The 15193-nt window shown below is 38.2% G+C and overlaps 1 protein-coding gene across 2 annotated transcripts in view; it reads right to left on the bottom strand.

Annotated features, from left to right (window-relative positions):
- LOC145675762 (luciferin 4-monooxygenase-like) overlaps positions 1 to 15193 on the bottom strand; it is a 53707-nt gene that overhangs the window by 6750 nt on the left and 31764 nt on the right. The window contains exons 7-9 of one of the 2 annotated variants that reach the window (XM_081746418.1): positions 10555 to 10630; positions 6248 to 6297; positions 3391 to 3492 (exon numbers count right to left, since the gene is read on the bottom strand). In XM_081746418.1, coding sequence (XP_081602544.1) covers positions 3391 to 3492; positions 6248 to 6297; positions 10555 to 10630 — 228 coding nt within the window. The remainder of the gene's footprint in view (positions 1 to 3390; positions 3493 to 6247; positions 6298 to 10554; positions 10631 to 15193) is intronic. The other variant, XM_081746419.1, reaches the window with a different exon arrangement.

The following is a 15193-nucleotide window of genomic DNA, read 5'->3' as shown; positions in this document are numbered from 1 at the left end:
TGGATACAGTAACTTCCCTAAAAGAGAATGTATTAAAACCAAATGTCGTAATTGCATTCACCTTCCGCTTATATTCGCGACACCCATGAAACCTCTCACGATCCTACGTTGAGAAACCCTGTGCTAGACTAACAAGCTGCAAGATGGCTGTCTGTAGTACAGATAAAGCATTTTGCGTCTCACAATTTTTACATTTGTTGGTCTCTTGTGAGTGTTCAACCTGAGTCTCGTCATCACCATCAAACAACTTCATTCACTTTTACTTTCATCGTAATCTTAGGAATTACATAATGAACGACTGTCATACTGCTGGATTGAGTCACAACGATCAACAGCTTTCACGTTAGCCACTAAGATCACCGGACTTAAATCCTGCGATTTATTTTGTGTTGGGACATCTCAAAGACATTACGCACTATCCACTAGTGGTAAGCACAAAAACCGGTTTTTCGTTTTTTATTAGAAAAACCGGTTCGATTTTCACTGAAACCGGTTATCGGTTTTCTCCAAAATCGGGTTCGGGTTTTCACCGGATTCGGTTTCAGTTTTCTTCAAAACCGGTTCCGGTTTTTTTTTTTTTATAAAATTTCTTCTATTTCTGACCAGATTAGTGTTTCGTTGTTCTCCGGAAACCGAATCCGTTTGCACAGAAATAGTTTTGTGTGTTTTCCAAAAGTTTTCACTGAAACCAGTTTCGGTGAAAAACCGAACCGTTTTCCGGTTTTTATAAAAACTGGTTTTGCCAATCCCTACTATCCACACCCCCAAGATCTATACCTAATTGATCTGATTTATCACATTGATTTATCACGCTAGATTTCAACGAATAGATCGATAAAAGAGTGATACCCCTAACGACATAATGATTAAAAAAAAATAACATCGCGAAGTGTAAAGGTCTTTGAGGAACATCTGTAGTCCAGTTAGATATTATTACAGCGATCTCTGCAACTTTATTTGTCATTTATGAATAATGCAATTTCTCTGCTTTTCTTTTCACGTGATTTCATCTTTCTTTTAACAAATGTATGTTAAATTTTATATTTATTTTCTAATTTTCCTTGGGGCTACAACCGCATTCACCTCTTGTGCGTGGGATCGTTCGATCCAACCTCGGTAAAATATCTCTGTGATGGACAAACACCATTTGTGAGGGTTTCCTCCAGGTTCTCCCGTTACCTCGCACTTCCTTCATTCCATCATTGCGTTAGTCATCGCTGACCCCTTTAGCTTATACGGTGTAACTATGGGACGTAAAACTGAAAGATTTATTTTTATATTCAATTGTCTTTATTTCAGTGCAGTGAATGATGATGTGAAATGAAATGAAATCTTTGAGTTTAACGTCCCACGTTTATGCCGGTTAGGCTAAAGGAGACGGTGATGATGAGTAATGAATGAAATGGTGGAAATGAAGAAAGTGGGAGGAAACGGGAGAACCTCAAGGAAACCCACGCACACGGTGTTTGTCCACCACAAATTTCACTTGGCGGGGCTGGGATCTAACCCGGGACCCCATGCAGCAGAGGTGAACGCTCTACCACTGAGCCACCGCGGCCCACTAGTAAATGTAGAAGATATTAATACTTTTTACTAATATATACATGTGTATGTGTTCATTTCAGCATATTTAAAACAGTATTTCTTCGTGATATACTAGAGAGCACGGTAGCGCAGTGGTAGAGTACTTACCTTTACTGTGTGGGGTTCCTGGTTCGATCCTAGGCCACGTAAATTTGTGATGGACGACATGGTGTGCGTAGGTTATCTAAGGGTATTCCCATTTCCTTCCACATTCTCATTCTACCTAATTATCCCATCATCACTCACATGAATTATTTATCCGTCTCCCTTAGCGTAATAGCCCTAACGTGGGACGTCAAAGTGGAAGATTTAATTTCAGTTCATTTTGATCGTAATATGCAACACAAAATAATTAAATGCGATGCGACGAAGACTTTTAAACCAAAATACCAACTAAGTTTCAACATGAGAGCCCATAACCAGGGCTCAGCCCAAATTGAAACTTAGTTCTTTTCTTTTTAGGGAAGTATAAACTTAAAAGTCTTCATCCCGGCGAAATTAAAAAACCGCTAATTTTACAGTAATTATGTGATATCTTCAAATAGATAAAAGATAATCGAAATGTGGAACAAGAGCGCCCTAGACAATATTATTTTACATGAGAAACCGTTATCACGACTTACTTATCTGCTTTCGATTTCGAGCCATTTTGATAAAATTGGCATTTATTTTCGCGTTTCTAAACAGCTGAAAACAGGTAGCCACTAGGTGATTTGTGATAACGGTACCTCACGCACAATAATATTGTCTAGGGCGCTCTTGTTCCATATTTCAATTATCTTTTATCTATTTGAAGATATCACATAATTACTGTAAAATTAGCGGTATTTTAATTTCGCTGGGATGAAGACTCTTAAGGAAACAAGCTGTACAGAGTTTAAGATTAACTCTAGTTAACCCCCACCAGACTCCACCCAACATATATCGGCACCATTTGTCTTAGTAGTCTGGCTACAGGCCTGATAATTTCTTACCATGCCCGTATCCAGGAAGGGTCTAGGGGGGCCGCACCCCCCTACATTTTTGCTGGCCACCCTAAAATTTTCACGGTAGGCTTCCTATAATATGGTGATGAACTATAATATGGTTGGATCTGCCCCCCCTAACTTCAGCCGCCCTCCATACATTTTTAGGCTGGCTACCGGCCTGTTTCCTACTAAACTTGATTTTTTTTTTTTTTTTACAACGAAAAACAGTCTTCCCTTCATGAAAAAGCGGTTCCATTTCGATATCACATAGTTAAAATTTAGTGATAAATTTCCCTACGATAGATAACTAGACTTTACCTTTTAAGTTCTCAATAATATATAATAAACCAATCCACACCTAATCACACATGATATTACTGGAGACTGACCGTAGAATTGGCAACAAAGAGACCATGTACACTTTTATTGCATCTATTCTGGAAATAAAACGTGTCAATGGGTTTTTGTGGTGCAATAACCCAACTTACTTTAATGAAATAAAATTACTAACAAACAAAGAACATAATTAAAATGGAAAGTTTTACAAATTTCATGCATTCCAAGTTTAGATATAAAGGTAAGATTAGTTTAACATTCACTACGTTATAATAAAGAAGTTGCCATGAATGAATCGAACCAATAAATTAATAATTATAATAAAATTATGGCCATCAATCTTTCGCGTTCAAAGAGTATCTTTTCGCATCATTTGCCAATCTTTAAAAAATTGGAAACACAAGTTCCTTCCGTACCCTACTTTAGAAAGTTATCTACAAAACTAGAATATAATTTAAAATGTTGTAAACTTTTAAATAATAGTAGTAATACTCATACGCACCTTCGGCCTTTTCAAATAACCTTTCATAACCATAGGGGATTTAACCAATATTTCTCCTTTTTTACCAACACCCAAAGCTTTCCTTGTATCTAAGTCAGCTATCTGTAACACAAAACGTTAGTATATACAAAATGCTGAAATCAGAACTAAAATTTAAATAAGACTGTAACATGTTGTCATTACTGTATATGTACACTCATGTCCAAAATGATTGTCTTATATCTATAACTGTCTTCTTGTAAGAATATAATTTGATAATGATTTTGCAGGGTACTTTTAATACTAATGCTATGTGTATAATCGGGAAATGTATATTTGTGGTAAATTTCATAGGAAAAGAATTATAAATACGAAAATTAGAATGACCAAAACAAAATTTTGCTAAATGGATAAGAAAGTTTTATTTTCGTTTTATTGTTCTTATTTACTGCTTTTTTGACATGAAATTTGCCACATACATATCTTTGCCGATTATACACATACTAACATTATAAGAAATACCGGGCGAATTCGTTATCAAATTATATTCCTACAACAACATATTTATAGACATGCGACAATAATTTTGGACATGAGTGTACTGTATATGTACTAAATGTATGAATATGTAGGTACTGTATATGTAAGTAGTAAGTAGTTCTCTGGTGGCCGTGCGCTGAAAGTTCACATTTAGAATTCCAGACTTCTTTCATCAAGGAATCCATTCTGATCGGCAAAATTGTGTGACCAGCAGCGGGCTACTTTGACTAACTGAAAAGTGACACGTGTTAGTCGTCACACATTCAAATCATATCACAATAGTCTAATATATTGACTAATCTTTATGTGATGGGGTAGGTGGTTCTGAAACGACATGCTTACCATAGCCTTCAGGATAAATATTTAATGTACTATTGATAGATTCTCCAATATTGTTTGAGATAGTATGGACGAAGCTGTGCACATTGATGTTGATCACACTGTGGATCACACTAAACAAAGTGGTTGTGATCGGTGATGTCGTTGAGGCATTGTACTCAAGAAATGTCTCATAAACTTACATTTGCAGACAGCAGTGTAATTTTAGATTTTACTTAAGGGCGGGGAGTAAGACACCCCCATCAGGAAGTTGCGGTCGGAAAGAGGGATTGCCGCCGTCGACGGTGGCGGGACGCCGGAGGCAGCCGGCACCCATTCGCTTGTTGCTGACGATCTACTTGTTCAAGGTTGCCGACTTTTTGCCGAGGCGGAAAGCGGTCGAAAATCGTAAAATAAAATGCCCTTTCCCGACTCTTTGCCGACTGTTGCTGACCGTCAGAGTCGGCAAGACAGTCGGAAAGGCCTCTTTCCAACCCTCTGCCAACTCCTCATGCAGGCCTCTTTTCGACGGCGGCGCCAGCGCATTTACTGCACCTTTACGGCTGTTTGTCGACTGCTCGGCAAGACAACTTTCCGACGGCGGCACCGACGCATTTAATGCTCATTTCCGCAATCCGACCGCGGCATCTGGTCGGCATGGTCAAATTGTCCGACTACAAGCGGCAGGATCCTGATGGGGACTTGGACACAAGTGAAATTTTACGCTTTGCATTGATGCAGTATTATTATCCTAAAACTCATACCGGCCAATTGCCCCCTGGAACCTCAAATGACACACTGTTTCATTCCTTTCTGGATAGGCATAAATGTTGTAATAGTCATTATCAGGGTTAGATTTCTGAGCTTACTATACATAGCAAATAGATTAACTCCTTGTTAAAATTATAACTGCATTCTTGTACTATGTATACTATAATATTTAGCATTTGGAACAATACGTGTATACAAATGCTATGAGGATACACATAATAATACCTGTAAATTAAACTATGCTAACAAGGGATGTTTCCCAACTGTAAAACAAGATTGAGAAAATGTGAAATGTTGATTTAGAAGAACCTTTGAAGTTTTGACTTTTTCCAAAGTCGTAACTGCCAATACTCATAAATACCGAAATTATAAAATAATATAGATTTGAGGATCCTGAAGACATGCAATATTTACTATTATACAAAAATTATGGTACATTTATACATTATGGTACGAGTTGTGAATTGATAATTGTCTTAGATCATACAACACTTTAAAAAATGAGAAATCTAGTGGTTGTAGCTGGGTAGTACTTGAAGCACGCAAGTATATATGAATATATTAACACTGTTACTGTTTATTAGTCCAAAGTCTTTTTAGCCGTAATATCTCGCTAACATCTCTTGTTGGACCATTCCTCCAACGTCGCAGATTAACTTGGAGGCATGCACGTTACTCTACGAATGCAACAAGCAGTTGAATTGATTGCTACACTAATAAGTAACGCTAGTGTCAATCAAAATAGACTTTAGCTGCCATCTGGAAAGTGTGATATAACTATTTGATAGATTGCTAGATCTAATCTATAGTTCTTTATTTGTGACGTTGCCACATACTGCAATTTGTCTCTCCAGACGAGTACTCGAAAGGTATATATATTTTGCACTATAATTCCATTATTTATGACCAGTGGCCTATTTAGTGGGGAGGCTCTCGGGCTCAAGCCCCCCGAAATAAATTTGTAACATACAAAACTTTATTTGTCAGCACCCAAAAGAAAAATTATAAAGGCTTATTCACGCGTTGTGCATATCCCCCCCCCCCGAAACAAAATCCTAAATACACCACTGTTTATGACCATTAATAGCTATAATTTTCGAAGAAATCATGCCATCGAGAGGGTCTAATAAATCAATTTTTCAGATCTACTAAACCCATTCCATAATTGAAAAGTATTTCTTGTAGCACAGTGGCATTATGTTATTCTGTATTGTTACAAGCAATACAAACAATCAATGGTACAACTTACCTTAACTTGAACAGAAGGAAAGAGAATGCCAGAGCTTGCTACTTCCTGATCTGCAAAGAGGAAAGATACATACATATAGTACGTCGATCAAAGAAAGAAAAGATAAAAACTTGAAGCATGTCGCTGAACGCTGTTAGAATATACAACTCCTACGTCAACACACAAAGCATTCAGGTAAACACAATAATACGTGGGAGATATGCAATATGCTGAGGAAATAATATACAATAACGATACAAATAAATATTTAAAAAACTTTTCGAAGAGGGTTTAGAGGGTTCCAGTAGAATAATCCTAGACGATGTTTTATATTACCGATTATTTTCAAGTTCAATACTCTATCGGGAGTCCCTCAAGGATCTAATCTAGGTCCCCTATTGTTTCTTTTTGTTATTAATGATATTCCTCTGTGTATTAAGACTTCTCAAGTTGTTCTTTTTGGCTACAATCTCAAATTATACTCCAAAGTAAGTTCAATTGTTGACTGCATGAAATTTCAACAGGATCTACAGAGAGTTCAAATATGGTATGATAAGAATAAACTAGTCCTGAATATGCTCAAATGTAAATCTGTATCTTTCACGAGGAAAGGAAATCCAATTAATTTTACCTATATAATAAGTGGCATTTCCTTGTCTACCCCAAATACTATCAAAGATCTAGGAGTTATATTTGATAGCAAATAAACTTTTGCTCAACACGCTGACGCAATAACGAATAGTGCATCTAGAAACCTAGGTTTAATTTATAGGATAGGATAGGATGTTTAGTATGTGAGGTCAAAGTTAGAATACTGTTGTACTATTTGGACACCAAATGTCACTAAATACTCTGATGCAATAGAAAATATAAAGTTTATTTTTTTTAAATGCTTGCATACAAGAAAACCGGTTTCTACCCAAAGTATGGCCCCTATGAAGACTTAGTAACGAACTTGTTTTCCAACATTGGAAAAAAGGATATGGGAGTTTGATATGTTGTTGTTACATAAATTATTAAACGGTAAAACTGACTCTCCAGATTCCAGAATTAGTTTCAGAAGGATTATTACGTGTACAATAGGTAAGACTAGAACAGCAAACAGTGGGACATTCTATTGTCGAAAAGTAAGATCTAACATATTACATAAGTATCCTCTGTGGACAATGAGGGGCCGAGATGGCTCAATGTAGAGCCTCACCTCTGGTGCATGGGGTCCCTGGTTCAAACCCTGCTCCCGCCAAGTGAACTTTGTGATGGACAAACACCGTGTGCGTGGGTTTCCTCGGGATTCACCCATTTCCTCCCACTATCTTCATCACTTTCTCCCGTTTCCTATCCACCATTTTATTCATTTCTCAAAGATTTCATTTTCTCAAATGTACTGTACTTCATATTCTTGCGCAACTCTTTAAATCTCTCTTAGTGTCATTCCTGTAGAAGAAACATGAACAAACACCAGGGGTGGATCCAGCGGGGACGATCGAGGCAATTGCGCTCTCCCCAGAAGAGGAAACTTTCTTACAAGCAACGTACAGAACAAGGCAGGATCATATCCGACTCAAACTTCGCCTAGAGGATACATAATAGAAAATAAGAAAAATGCCAAATAAGAGCTGCCCCCGTTCAGAAATACCGGAGATGTGCTCTGCAATATAACGCACTACGCGACAATATGATATAAGGTAAACCTCGCAAGATACCCGTTTATGTCGAAAACGGAAAGGATGGACAGCACGAGAATGACATCAAGATATTTGATATGCTATAACACTGACTTAGCGGCCATCTTGAAAGCCGCGATCTTGGATATAGCGTAAAGTTTTAAAATGAGAAGCGAGGTGTATGATATATCAATGTAAGGTAAAATGCAAAAAGAAAACCAATGCTGTAACTGCGAAAAACATATGTGTAATAGTATGAACGGGACAAAGTGTAGAAGACTCGGGCAAAACAAACGTGTATTCGAAGGACAGAATAATAGGGCAAGACCCCACGAAAATTGTACGCGACAAATAACTGCAACAGTGTCTGTGCATGGAAGTAGATCCGCCTTTACACATTATGCCTTTTGAGGATATTGGGATTCCGTTTAGGACAGTGAAAATTACAGTTGCAACCCGCGATACGAGCTCTCGTTTGGAGACTACATAAACTACAAAGGACTATTTCTTATGGAACCGCAATTCGGCAGCTCGCTCCGGAGTATAAGACATATCATTTTGGATTGATGAGCAAAAGCACGACCTATCTGGAATTGAAGCCCGCTCCTGGACGACGTTTTGTACGTTTCTGTTTCAATTTTCTTGCTGTTTTGTGTGAACAAGGTACATTTCGTTCCACGTTTGTTTAAACAACACTATCTGAAACAAAGTGTATACGGATGAGAAAGCCCAGCCATGTTCTAGTTTACATTTTTTTTACGAATGTTTCTTTTCCTTTGCGCGGTTTGCTACACTGTTTCGCGGCGGTCCCAAACAGTGACAATATCAGGGAAAGGCAGCGTTCTGCATTGACTTGATGAGTTCCATGAGTTGTTGAAGTATCCAACGAGAAGGCTAGTTTACCACACAATTGTGTCTCCTGGTTTCACTGGCACATATGGAACGAAGTGAACGTGATAACAGGGGTCGGACAGTGAGAAATGATAGTGTGTTTGTGGCATACGCATGCCAAAAGGCACAATATTTTGTGAAGTGAACGTGTCCGAAATATCGTTAATCTACAAACCCCAATGTAGAGCTGCAATGGCGAACCCTCTCAATGTGGTGTTACGGATGCAAAATGTACTTCCAAAACAAGTGAACGTCCAGTCGACAGAACCGACAGTGGACGAACAAGCACCTGAACACATGCTGGAGATTTTGAACAACCATGATGTAACAGAAGTGAATGTGGATGAGACACTCGGAACCAGTAGACACAATTCGAGTCGTCTCATTGTGTGGTAAACTAGCCTTCTCGTTGGATACTTCAACAACTCATGGAACTCATTAAGTCAATGCATGCCTTGATGCCTTTCCCTGACATTGTCACTGTTTGGGACCGCCGCGAAACAGTGTAGCAAACCGCGCAAAGGAAAAGAAACATTCGTAAAAAAAAATGTAAACTAGAACATGGCTGGGCTTTCTCATCCGTATACACTTTGTTTCAGATAGTGTTGTTTAAACAAACGTGGGACGAAATGTCCCTTGTTCACAGGAAACAGCAAGAAAGTTGAAACAGAAACATACAAAACGACGTCCAGGAGCGGGCTTAAATCCCAGGTAGGTCATGCCTTTGCTCATCAATCCAAAATGATATGTCTTATACTCCGGAGCGAGCTGCCGAATTGCGGTTCCATAAGAAATAGTCCTTTGTAGTTTATGTAGTCTCCAAACGAGAGCTCATATCGCGGGTTGCAACTGTAATTTTCACTGTCCTAAACGGAATCCCAATATCCTCAAAAGGCATAATGTGTAAAGGCGGATCTACTTCCATGCACAGACACTGTTGCAGTTATTTGTCGCGTACAATTGTCGTGGGGTCTTGCCCTATTATTCTGTCCTTCGAATACACGTTTGTTTTGCCCGAGTCTTCTACACTTTGTCCCGTTCATACTATTACACATATGTTTTTCGCAGTTACAGCATTGGTTTTCTTTTTGCATTTTACCTTACATTGATATATCATACACCTCGCTTCTCTTTTTAAAACTTTACGCTATATCCAAGATCGCGGCTTTCAAGATGGCCGCTAAGTCAGTGTTATAGCATATCAAATATCTTGATGTCATTCTCGTGCTGTCCATCCTTTCCGTTTTCGACATAAACGGGTATCTTGCGAGGTTTACTTTATATCATATTGTCGCGTAGTGCGTTATATTGCAGAGCATATCTCCGGTGTTTCTGAACGGGGGAAGCTCTAACTTGGCATTTTTCTTATTTTCTACTCTGTGTCCTCTAGGCGAAGTTTGAGTTGGATCTGATCCTGCCTTGTTCTAAACGTTGCTTGTTAGTTTATCTATAAATAAAACCCATCCCAGAGTTTGGAGCTCTTAAAAGTAGCTCTAAGTAGCAGTATTACAACCCACCGCCACCCCAGAAATCCGTCCTGGATTCGCCCTTGACAAACACACACTGAGTCCAGGTTAAAACTTTGTTATGTTCCATGGAAACATAGTCTTTTATCCTTCTTTAATTAACGGAATGGGTGGGTGAAATCTTTAATGAACTGTCCTTGAAATTAAACATAAATATCCTAAATATGACTTATATTACAATAACAAAAGTCTATTCCTTGCACCTGAAAAATATTGCAGAATACATGATAAAGAACCGTAATCCTACCTTCTAATGGCGGTAAATTCAGAACTGAAGCAGTGTAAGTACTTGCTATTCCACCAGCTTCCGTTTGTCCATAACCCTGGAATTAAGTTTTAAATATATATATTAGAAATGTTTCTATAAGTTTGTCAGGCCTGTCGCTAAGGGGCCTGAATTATTCTTGCGACCACCATCAGCCTCCTTGAAACTTTCAATTGTTTTTAAATATATATATGTCTATATATAAGTTGAACTGAGGTTAGACCCCCCCCAAAAAAAAAAAATTATCTCTGACCCCTGTCCTGGTATTCTGGATACGGGTCTGATGCTTGGCATTATGTACTGAACGAAAATATTGCAGGCACGATGCAATGACCACCATTTTTAATGCACGCCGCATGCAACAAGCAGAAATACAGGGTTATCATAAATGATGGATCCATTTTTAAAGATGTGTATTTATTAAAGTACAAATCCAAAATGAACAATCTTTATACCAATGGAAAGTGGAATTTACAAAGTTTTTTTTTCAATACATTATAAATGTTCAATGTGTCCACCGGCTGCTGCACGGCAAACATCTATGCAGTAGCTGAGCTCGCGGTCGGCCTGGGCTTTTCCTTTACACACACTTCCAATCTGTTGAAATTGCGCAAACTAACGCTTAATGTTTTTTCTAGTTGGTGGTTCAATACCGAATTTTGTACGAAATGCCCGCTGCAGTACAATTTGTGACTCACTTCTTGCGAACTCAAGAACACAGAAAACCGTGTGCTCCACGGTAGCCATCTCACTCACAACTGAGAGGGAAACGAATGGCGGCTTATTGCCGCGCGAACTCTACCCGCCGCTTCGGGAACCATTATTGCCCACCGAAACTTTCAATTTTCCTTTTTCCATTGGTATAAAGATTGTTCATTTTGGATTTGTACTTTAATTACTACGAATTTTAAAAAATGGGTCCATCATTTATAATAACCCTGTATATTCATTCTGGGAAATGCTGTTTTCTTATTCTTAAACAATTACTGTAAGGGTGCTATACACTACGGGATAGATCCTAGAAAATTTCTTAACATTTATCTTCGGGAAAAATGTGACGACATATCTCGTACGAAATCCTACCCTTTTGTGCCATACATGTGAAGCTTTTTCCTATCTGACCTGATTACGTGCTCCGGAAGTTCAACTTCTAATAATACATTTCTCACGAAATATTAAACTCACATATGCAGCGCCCACGGATTTCCTGTGAAATGTTCTTTCAAAATTGTATGACACGCCACACATTTGCGAGATCTATAATAGGATAGCACCAAATAACTACGCCCATGTCAATTGTTAAATTGCACACCTCTAAAGAAAAAAAATCCGAATTTTCTTTCCGAAATAGAGCGTGCTCTAAATAAGAGAATCTCATAGGACCATTCAAAACATTGGAAATGACATCAGGGCCGTGCCGTGGGAGGGAACGGGGCGACGGCCCCAAGCGCCGAAGTAAGGGGGCGAAAAATTCGCGAGAAAAAGGAAAAAAGATAGGAAAAATTGCTTGGAATATATGTATGGGGGCGCCGCCGTAAACTCTCGCCCCGGGTGCTGATTTTCCACGGCACGGCCCTGAATGACATGAGATCTGATGCCATACACCTTGAGATTTTGACTCTAGGAAAAATCGTAAGAGATTTCCTTGAATCTATTCTATAGTATATAGCGGGCCTAAGTTCCCAAGAGTTAAAGGGTTATTTAAACTCTATGAACAAATTAAGGTGTGACTATCTCACTATTTATTAATATAAATCGACTTTAACTTCTAAAAGGGTTCTTTCTACAACAATGCAACTTGATAAGCTGAAATAGAAGTGTGTTTGTGCTCTGAACCACAAATCTCGCAGCATTCGAACTTGTGCACTGACCTCAATTTAGTTTTCAAGTTCCCGTAGAACATGCAGTTGTTGGAGTTGCTAATTTCTGGTTCCTAGCATTCACGATTGATTATCTATTAGGCATTCAGAAGTAAAACATGAAGAAATTATGATAACCAATAGGATTAGAACGAGAAGAATATAGATTGATAAAACCCAATCAGCTGGGAAAACCCCCACGTCTAGATATTGGCATTTGGTAAGACCGCAAAGGAACCTGAAAGCCGAACAACGAAGGGCAGAAACACAGATGTTCTACTGCTCATAAAGCTTCTGGATTAAGTCCATTAGAACAAGGATCTCTAGATTCTGAACTTTAATGTCGGTTAGTTCTAGAGTTCAGCTGTCGAATTATGGTAATTGTTTGTCAGGGTTAGTATCAAGGATGTTATAAAACAGAGGATCTGCCCTTACAACAAAATCTTGAAGCAATACGTCACAGTTTCGGCACCCATACTCTGCCCACCCCGATCAATAAGATCGCAATGTTTTGAGCCAACAATCATGGCGAAAACGAAAGTAGCCAATCAGACAACGGCGGAAACAAGAATAGCCAATCACAGTTGCCGATGCTCGGTTGTTTTTTTGGCTTCATTGATTTAATAGGATGAAGATACATATGGACAGATCCTCTATTTTATAACATCCTTGGTTAACATGCAGTTAGTAACAATGGTGAAGAAAAGGAAGTCTGGGGGTCAGGCCTTTACTTAAAAAAACTTATGGTTATATTGCTATTAATTAAAATATTTTAAAAAAATATAGTACAGGTCAATAAATAGTTTATGTAACTAACATTCAAAGTTATTGTGTAATGCAACAAGAGATAAGCCCTAAAATACTTGACTAATATAATTGTTTACTATAATGAACCTGGAATATGTATGTGTTCGTTATAAAAATATATTGTGATTAATTAATTAATTAATTAATTCTTTTCTATTGGAAAGTATTTTCACTTTGTTTAAATAAAATAAAGGCCACGATCGTTTTACATTTTGCATGTATAGGCTATACAAGAATAAAAGCTCACTAATTACAATGGAACTCCGTCACTTTACCTCAAAACGATGGGGAAACTTCAATCAGGATGACAGTCGAATTTCGAATCCAGTATCTTCCGAATCGCAGGACAATGTGCCAAGTGAACCACGGCCGCTCCATATAATAACGTCCCACACATACATACACGCTCAAAGTGTGTTGAGAACTCCTCCGTGGCTAAGTGGTTAGCATAAGCGCGCCTTCGGCGCGGAAGTCCCGGGTTCGATTCCCGGCGGGAGTTCATGTGGTTCGGATTCCACGTGAATCAGTAGGTCCAAGTCTCATATAGCCTCGCTGCTGAAAGGGACGTTAAACTCAAACTCAACTCAAAGTGTGTTGAACACTAATGGTCTCTCGTTAAAAAAAATTTAAAAATCCTGGTTTACGAAACTGTCCTGCCTTAGTACTTTATAAACAAAACAAGTTCTCGTTGCTATCAATACTTGCGTATTCAACCTAATTTAGAAATGAAATGACATTTTTTTTTAGTTTTAAGTCCCACGGTTATGCCGTCTAGGCTAAAGGAGACGGTGATGATGAGAAATGAATGAAAAAAGTGGGAGAAAACGGAAGAATCCCGAGGAAACTCACGCACACGGTGTTTGTCCACTATAAAATTCACTTGGCGGGAGCAGAGTTTGAACCAGGGACCTCATACCAGGGACCAGGGACCAGGGAACCAGGGACCAGAGGTGAACATTCTACCACTGAGCCACCGCGGCCCCAAACCTACTTTACAGTTGCAGTGGGGTGGTAGTAAAGAAATCTATTTTCCAAACGGAAGGACGGATGAAAAAAAAGTAATGGCAATACAGAAGAAATGCGGCTCCAAAGATTATCAGTTTTCTTCACCCCGACGGACGTGTACTATATTTTCATTAAATAATCATTGACCTGGCATACAGACACTACAAACACCATCACCAATCACATGTGGCATTGACGTTATATACAATTTTAGTGCATTTGTACACTTGTCTTACGGGAAATTATTTAATCTCATTGAATATTAGACGTAATAAACGAATTATCGCAGAAACCGATGTTCCGTTAACCAAGTTCAACTGTATTATCTTTTTTTTTTTTTTTTTTTTGCTGGATTAAGGCTAAGTGAGATATAATGGCCTAGATAAGATAAATATATAAAAATAATTTTGATTTGTTATCGGATTGCTAAGGGATTATATTGCCAAGGGTTTAAGCATATAGGACCCTGAATCAGGGAACAATTTTAAACAAATACTGATGGCTTCGCAGAATAAAGACATCCTAATAAGATTAACAAGAGATAAGAGTATAAAACGAATACCTAGCTTCTCGTCAGAGATGTTATTTATAAATAAGCTAAGAAGAGATAGAAGTTGACATTTTCTTATCAGAGAAGAGCTTAAGGGTCCTCACTACAGCAAAATTAAAGTACCGCTAACTTTAGAGTTTTTCTGTAATATCTTCAAAGCAAATAAAAATAGTCGAAAAGCAGAAACGTAGTGAACTAGATAATACGATTTTGCATATGATACCGTTATCACAACTCATCTATCTGCTTTCGATTTGCAACTGTAGAAAGATTTAGCATTTTTTTGCGGCTTCTGTAAATAGCGGCATGCCAAAACCAGATAGGTGAATTGTGGTAAAGGTATCACATGCAAAATCGTATTGTCTAGTTCACTACGTTTCTGCTTTTCGAATATATTTAG

Source organism: Thermobia domestica, chromosome 18 (genome assembly GCF_964235325.1).
Source record: "Thermobia domestica chromosome 18, izTheDome1.hap1.1, whole genome shotgun sequence".
Classification (NCBI taxonomy): Eukaryota; Metazoa; Arthropoda; class Insecta; order Zygentoma; family Lepismatidae; genus Thermobia; species Thermobia domestica.
Note: the sequence above shows the minus strand (reverse complement) of the source record. Positions and strands in the feature narration are given on the sequence as shown.